This window comes from Rhincodon typus, chromosome 24, assembly GCF_021869965.1.
Source record: "Rhincodon typus isolate 14 chromosome 24, sRhiTyp1.1, whole genome shotgun sequence".
NCBI classification, from domain to species: Eukaryota; Metazoa; Chordata; class Chondrichthyes; order Orectolobiformes; family Rhincodontidae; genus Rhincodon; species Rhincodon typus.
The window spans coordinates 36,474,345-36,482,000 of NC_063355.1; the positions used below are offsets into that span (position 1 = coordinate 36,474,345).

General features: G+C 44.0%; 1 protein-coding gene across 1 annotated transcript in view; it reads right to left on the bottom strand.

Annotated features, from left to right (window-relative positions):
* Positions 1 to 7,341, bottom strand: part of sgsm1a (small G protein signaling modulator 1a) — a 110,111-nt gene extending 102,770 nt beyond the window's left edge. Inside the window, 2 exon segments of the mRNA XM_048611492.1 lie at positions 7,121 to 7,164; positions 7,289 to 7,341. Coding sequence (XP_048467449.1) covers positions 7,121 to 7,164; positions 7,289 to 7,307 — 63 coding nt within the window. The 5' untranslated portion in view covers positions 7,308 to 7,341.
* Positions 7,342 to 7,656: the final 315 nt, after the last annotated feature.

Here is a 7,656-nt window from a genome sequence, read left to right on the forward strand (position 1 = left end):
GCAGGAAGTGGTGGTTATCGCCAAGCTCCTGAACTGTGGGGAGATATGGCCTGACACCTACAACAATACAGAGATTTCATCAGCAATGCCTCCTCCAGGATTAGTGGAAGAACCATTGAAAAATGGTGTCTTTCTTGAAGCTAACCCCGCAAGAGCGCAGGCAAAACTCATGCAGAAAAACCAACTTCAATGATCTGGGCACTGCAGAGTTGACAACATTCTCCCCCACCAGATCCTGTCCTCTCAACACTCAAGTGGCCAAAGTTCCAACGAGGACACAATGAAGCACTTCTAAGTGCAAGAGCAAGATCAAAATAGCGACAACTTGTCCATCAAGCTGCATCCCACTTTGAGTCACAACATCTGAGCCATGGCGCAGGGCAACGGCAGAGGAAAAAGGACGCAAATCTTACACTCAGAATCCCACTACCTTGTGGACGTCTTGCCCCACAAAGATTTCATGTGGTGCACAACACCGCTCAAATCAAAGGATAACTGTTGCCAATGACGATGAATGAGTGAGGTACCAAAAGACAACTTTGTTCCCACTACCATTTACCCCATACGGGGGGATCCATGGGGGTTAAGATATTGCTCCCAGTATGGACAAGGATAAGAATCAGCCTTTAATGGTGATGACACATCAGGCTACTCCTGGGTGACACGATAGAGATGAGTTTGCCCAGTAGATCCTATCTGAATGGTTTTCAACCCCCACAGAGTGCTGGCAATTCACTGCATTGTTGCAATTCATATTCAGTAACAGTCAAACAAAATCACTGCTCAGGTCTGAAACCAGCATGCAGCAATATTCTGGAAATGCACAAACACTCACGGCTTAGACTCTGTGAGCAATGCAGCTTTTCTATAAACAACAGCACTCATCACCAGGGCCTGGAGGCTGGAGCAGGGCGCTGAGTCAGGTGGACGGGGAAGGTGAAGGGCACTAGGGAAGGCGGGGTGGAGAAAAACAATCACAAGGGGCTTCACCAAATGTTTCTGAGATTGAGTCAAGACTCCTCCTCTGTTTCCAAGAACGAGGGTTGTTTTTGTCTGCAGGATTAGAGACCTGAAAGCTCATTTTGGCAAACACTGTACCGAAGGTCCAAGACAAAGCAACTGTTTTTTTTAAACTCACATGTGGAATGTAGGCGTCACTGCAAAGTTTATTACCTGTCCCTTGGGAAGATGGTGGTGAGCTGCCTTCTTGAACCACTGCAGTCCACATACGGTAGGGAGACCCACAACCTGCTCTCATATTGCTGACTTTACCCAGTCACCCTCCTGATCCATGCTCTGGTGAGGTTTGGCCACCTCCAACTAGCTTCTGCTAGCTCAGACAAATGGCTGTTCTTCATCGGCATATGGCAGTGCCAACATGTCCCTCCGAGCCTGATGGGAGCTGGACCTGGTCTCACTTTGGGTCAACCTTCACACATAATATGCAGGAATCTCTGGGCGAAGCAAGCGGCAGGAGGCCTACTCATGCTTTATACACTGTTTATTTACCAGCGACACTGGTGCCAATCTCCCTTGCTGAGATCAGTTGAGACAGCACAGAGCAGAGTTCAAACCAGAACTCCTCCCGGTGCTAGGGACTTAGTGTCAAATAGATCGCTGTGTTTTTACAATCAGGGAGTAAACACATCTACTGTACAGCTCATGTAAATTCCAGCTTGTGATACTAAAATATTTGGTCAATAGGTAGGGGGTTGACTTATACATGGGAAGTGATGAGAAATGAGTTTGAATTTCAGCCCACGCCCATGATCTCTGCAGTCAAGCAGAGCTGCCAAGCCAGAGACCACTTCCAGAGAGGTCTTTCTACAATTGTACAGGGGCCTTGCTGAGACCACACCTGGGGTATGGTGTACAGCTTTGGTCTCCATATCTGAGGAAGGATGCCCTGGCTACAGAGGGAATGCAACAAAGGTTTACCAGACTGATACCTGGGGTAGCAGGTCTGACATATGGAGAGAGATTGGATCAGTAGGGACTATATTCACTGGAGTTTAGAAAAATGGGGTGGCGATGGAATATCATAGAAACGTAGAAAATTCTTACATAACTAGACAGGGTAAATGCAGGAAGCGATGTTCCCGATGGCCACAGAGTCCAGAGCCAGAGGTCACAGTCTAAGGATACAGGATAGACAATTTAGGACTGAGATGAGCAGAAATTTTGTATCTAAAGAGTGGGGAACCCATGGAAACCTCTGCCAAAACATTGAATGTTTTTTGCAAAGGAGTTAAATATAGTTTTTACGGACAAAGGATCAAAGGGTATGGAGCAAAACTAAGTTGGATGATTAGCCGTGATCATATCGAATGGTGGAGCAGGCTTGAGGAACTAAAATGGCCCATTTCTGCTCCTATTTTCTACGTTTTCTACCAAGCACACACCCAAAAATGAAATAACAGGACCCAAAAAGTATTTGTACCATTCTGTGCATTCAACAGTAGTTGAACACTGCCTTCGAATGGGAAGGATAGTAGCAGGGAGAGTCAAACTTCATTGGAAAATGGTTAATAAGTCAAACGAATTTTGATTTTTTTTGGCCAAAAGTAGGGGATCAACCTGTAAAAAGAAACTGAGTATTCTCTAAGAATATAAAGTATTTGTGAACATGACTGACTGAAGCCACCACAAATAGCCTCAGGTATTAAAAAGCTGTGATAGATTATAATCAGGAAGGGAATTGAGGGATATAGGGAGAAGTCGGGAACGTGGAGTTGAGGATTATCAGATCAGCCATGACTTCATTGAATGGCAGAGAAGACTCAATGGGCTGAATGGCCTACTTCTACTCATAGAATCATAGAATCCCTAGTGTGGAAACAGGCCCTTCGGCCCAACAAGTCCACACCAATCCTCAGAGCAGCCGACCCAGACCCATCCCCCTATAACCCACCTAATCTACACGTCCCTCAACACTACAGGGTAATTTATCACGGCCAATCCACCTGGCCTGCACATGTTTGGACTGAGAGAGGAAACTGGAGCACTCCATCTTCTGGTCTAAATAAGCATCACAGTGCTCAGATACTTGCCTCAATATGAAGTTAGTTTTGATGCTTCTTTTATTTACTGAAAAGGTTTCTTTACAATCAGCAACATAGTCATCACTGATCAGTTATTGCCCATTCCTTGAGAAGGCGGTTCACCACTTTCTCGAATATAACAGAACGACCTATAGAGGGCAGTCATGAGTCAGCGTCATGCACTAGATGGACGGTCACATGCAGATCAGATCGGGAAACCATGGCAGGTTGTCTTCCCACAAGAAGCAGATCAGTTTCTACAACAATCCAATAGTTATACAGTCACCATGACTGAGACCAGCTTCCTATTGCAAATGTATTTAGTTATTTTAATTTAAATTCCCAGCCACCATGATGGAACTTATGAACCCATGCACAGCCAGATCATTAATCCAGGTCCCTGGGTTACTAGCCCTGTAAAAAAAAAAAACCATTGACTCCCATGCCCCCAAGGAAGGTGCACTCACAAAGTGGCCAAACAGATCAAGTATCAACCTATAAATCCATCCATCACAAGCCTATAGCAGACGTTAAAAGTAGGAGAGATTCCTGGTCACCCATGAATACTGGAACCAGTGCCATCATTATCCATAGCTCCAGACCACAACATGCTTGTAAAAATACATGTTGCCACAGTAACTTAGCCTCTGAGCAAACTGCAGCACTACTACTAGTGTTGCTCACTAAGCAGCCTCTGAAATGAAATGAAATGAAATGAAATATGACTTAAAGTTTAACCAGTATCCAATGCACCAGCCATTACACTGATTGCCAAGCTGGATGGTTTAATTAACATTTAATTGCTGGCACATTGGCAGCACTTCTCTTTCAGCCACTAGGTCTTCATGTTATGACAATATGAAATTATAACTATCTAGACAGGAGGTCTCCAACCTACAATCACGGCTGATCACTTGAACCTACACTAATGGGAAGCTGGAAACATTCCAAGACTGTCAATTTGATGACAGCTGTAAAGGTTCAACCCTGTCGTGGAATATGAACCATAAGACCATAAGAATGTAACAGTGGAAGCAGGCCATTCGGCCCATCCGATCTGCTCCACCGTTCAATGAGGTGATGGCTGATCTGATAATCCTCGATTCCACTTTTCTGCCTTTTCCCCCATAACCCTTGATTCCCTCCCTGATTAAAAATCTGTCTGTCTCAGCCTTGAATATACTTAATGACCTAGCCTTGACAGCTGGGTCTTCGCTAAAGATAGACTACCCTTTGAAAAAAAGAGAAATTCCTTTCTCTCTCTGTGAGAACCATTGATCTGAGATGATGTCCTCTGGTCCTAGACTCTCCCACAAGGAGAAGCAACTTCTCTGTATCCACCCTGTCAAGTCCACAAAGAACTGTATATGTCTCTTCTCAACTCCAATGAGTACAGGCTTAACCGACTCAACTTCTCCTCATAAAACAATCCCTCCTAGTGAACCTTCCCTGGACTATTTCCAAACCCTGTACATCTTTCCTTAGATAAGGGGGTGAAAACCGTTCACAATACTCCACTCGTGCTTTGTATAATCTTAGCAAAATCTCCCTATTTTTACACCCAATTCCCTTCGAAATCAAGGTTGACAGTCCACTTATCTTCTCTACAGAACTCGTATGCTAGCTTTTTATGATTCTTTCACAAGGACACCCCAATCTTTCTGTGCTGCAGCTTTCTGCAGTCTTTCCCCATTTAAATTATATTCAGCTCCTCTGTTCTTCCTACCAAAATGCATCACCGCATAAGATGATGATGATGATGATGATGATGATCCCATCAGCCACCAGCGTAAGTTATATTCAACGGATTAACCCACCAGACCCAAAGACTGCTATCAAAAAGGATGATGCTACAGAGCTGACATTATCAAACGGGCTAGAATCTGCAGTATTGCTTTTTGCAGCAGAGATCTTTACTCCTGATTGGCAGTGAGGTACAAACACCCAGAATCTCCACAGACAAATCATTTCTGATGGCTCAAATTCCTTTAAACCATTTTCCAATAACAAATAATATGGTGTCATAACAAGTGGAGCTGACAAGAAACACAATTCTCCCTGGAGTAACACATTCTGTCTCCGTGGTCTGTGATGCCTCCCACATTGCAAAGCGTCAGCATTCTCAATTTCTGAGCTGCTCCCTACAACGACACAAAAGCTGCCTCGAGATTCAAACAGCTCCAGGTCATTATTGAATATGTCCAAATACGGTATATGGGAGCAGGAGGCCATTCAGCCCATCAAGCCTGTTCCAAAATTCAGCGAGGCCAATGGTTGATCAGTATTTTAACATTAACCACACACAGCAGTCCATACATTGGCTAAGTAGCCACATACACCAGGTATTTGAAATGATCAAATGAGCTGGCATTCACCACTCTATGTGGAAAATATGTCCAGTCCCGTACCAGTCTTTGTTTTGTTGCGTCCTTTCTGAATGACCTGGTTAGGATTTCAAAGATTTTGTCCCTTCGATCTATTCCTGCTCTGAAAAGAATTCACCCTCCTGACATGACAATTCTTTTCAAAATCCTAAAAACCTCAAACCAAATCAGCCTCTCCTTCTATCTTCCAGGCAACACAGGCTATCTCTTCTCATAATTCGTTTCAACTCTTCCAGCCCTAATAACAAGCCAAGAACCACACTAATGCCGAACGCAGTTTTAGCTAAAAGAATAAGGCTTCATTTCACACATTATGCTCTTTCTCTCTGTTCCTTTATCAGCAATAGCAGCATTATTAATGGCACTGGATAACATCGCTCAATGATAAGTCACAATGACACATTTTTCAAAATTATTTCCATCACCCGTGCTGATGTGCCCACATACATCTGAATTACTGTCTGCCTGAAAATGTGTTTATTGCTTCCGAATGCACATCTCGCAGCTCGCAGTGTCTCCAGCTGCATGGCAACTGATACACACAGGAATATACCCTGTTCCTTATTTAATTAACTTAACCAGATGGTACCAATAAAACATACCCTGGAGATACTTCGGGATGATACAAAAATCTTGGGCATATACAGCGGCAGGTGTCACGAACAGAGGAAGGGAAAGAAATGGAAGTAGAAAATGAGCTGCCATATCCCCCACTCCATAGCTGGATCCCCACTGCTGGTACTGTCTCCGGTGTACCCATGCTTTTACAAGCGGTTTAACGAGACCCAGTGAAGGGCTACAAAGCTCACAGCATGGATGAACACATCAGCCCTAGTCAAAGGGACCCCAATAGCAAACACTTTAAAAGGCAAAAATGTAATTGTGGGCCCAGTCAAGCCACTTAAATTCACAGGCAGCATGAGGTTTTGAATTCACCCAACCATGTACTATTCAACATGTATCGACTACACGTCAAGTGCAAAGTGTTCCATGTCAACACGCAAGCAATAAATCAACGTGGGCTCTTAGCACAGCACTCCTCTCCCAAATTATCTGATTTCCCACTTTCTACACCCAGCACAAAAACATGTTCATATCTAAAACTAAGCTGGCCAGCAACGCTGCAAACCGCCACGCGTATGAACATTTTCAACTATCATCTATAAGTCATACGCTGTCCTGCTCACTCCCCTATCCACCCTAATGCGAATTTCAAACACAGGAGAATCAGACAAGGTGCCTGCACCCCAAAATGATGTACTGAATCCGGTGAGTGTGAGGTGATGTACGTGTATCAATATAATGTTTATATCAATGATGTATATCAATATTATGTTTAAAATGCATGGGGGGCGGCTCTTATTTTAAAATTAACCTGGTTACATGAACTCCCTCAAATTAATGTAAAACATCCACACTCAGAAACGAAAATCTGACAGAGACAATAATGCTACCTAGATGAGTATAGAACGAAACATTTTATATAAAAGGCAAGACAACTGTAAGGTAATAACAATTCTAAGTGTCCCCATCCCTGCCAGTAATGTTAAAAGCTGCATGACAACAGCTGAGTGCCAGAACAGTATTGCATTGTAAGATGTATCAGCTGTTAAAAAGCACAGTCTGCTCCTCACTGAGTGTCCAAGTCACTACGTGGTGGTTGCATTTCATTGCAATGTACACAAATCCACTCACCTCCTTCTTGACTGTGCGCAGCAACCTCTGACGCATCTCTGCCTCTGTTGCAAGTGGAAGGGTTGTTTGAAGCCGAACAGAAACAGAAAAGCACAAATGAGCAAATGCTTTCTTCAAATACGCACAGATACAAAAGCTTGACAGTTGCATCCGATGGGTAGCCCTTACCTGCTGTAGCTGTCGCCATGTTCCCTCAGGTACACTGCCTGATTCCTTTGCTGTTCAGCAACAACTGCAGCTTAGGCTGTTTGATTGACAGCTGGTCCCGTGACGTCAGCGCCGCGGCCATGCCTACCCCTCTCCCGGGCGCCTTTGATTGACAGCTCAGGCTTGCGAGCCCAGATTTAAAGGCGCACTGCCCTCTTTTATTTATCTTTTTCTTGTTTAAATTTTAACCAACCCTCCCTTCTCCCCCTCCATCGTCTAAGTAATCTGTGCCAATTTTTTTTTGTTTTATGTACGCTTTGGAGCGAAGTGGTGGATCATTTTATTACAGTTCACAATTTTCTTCTCAAATTTGATCACGAAATCTGGGT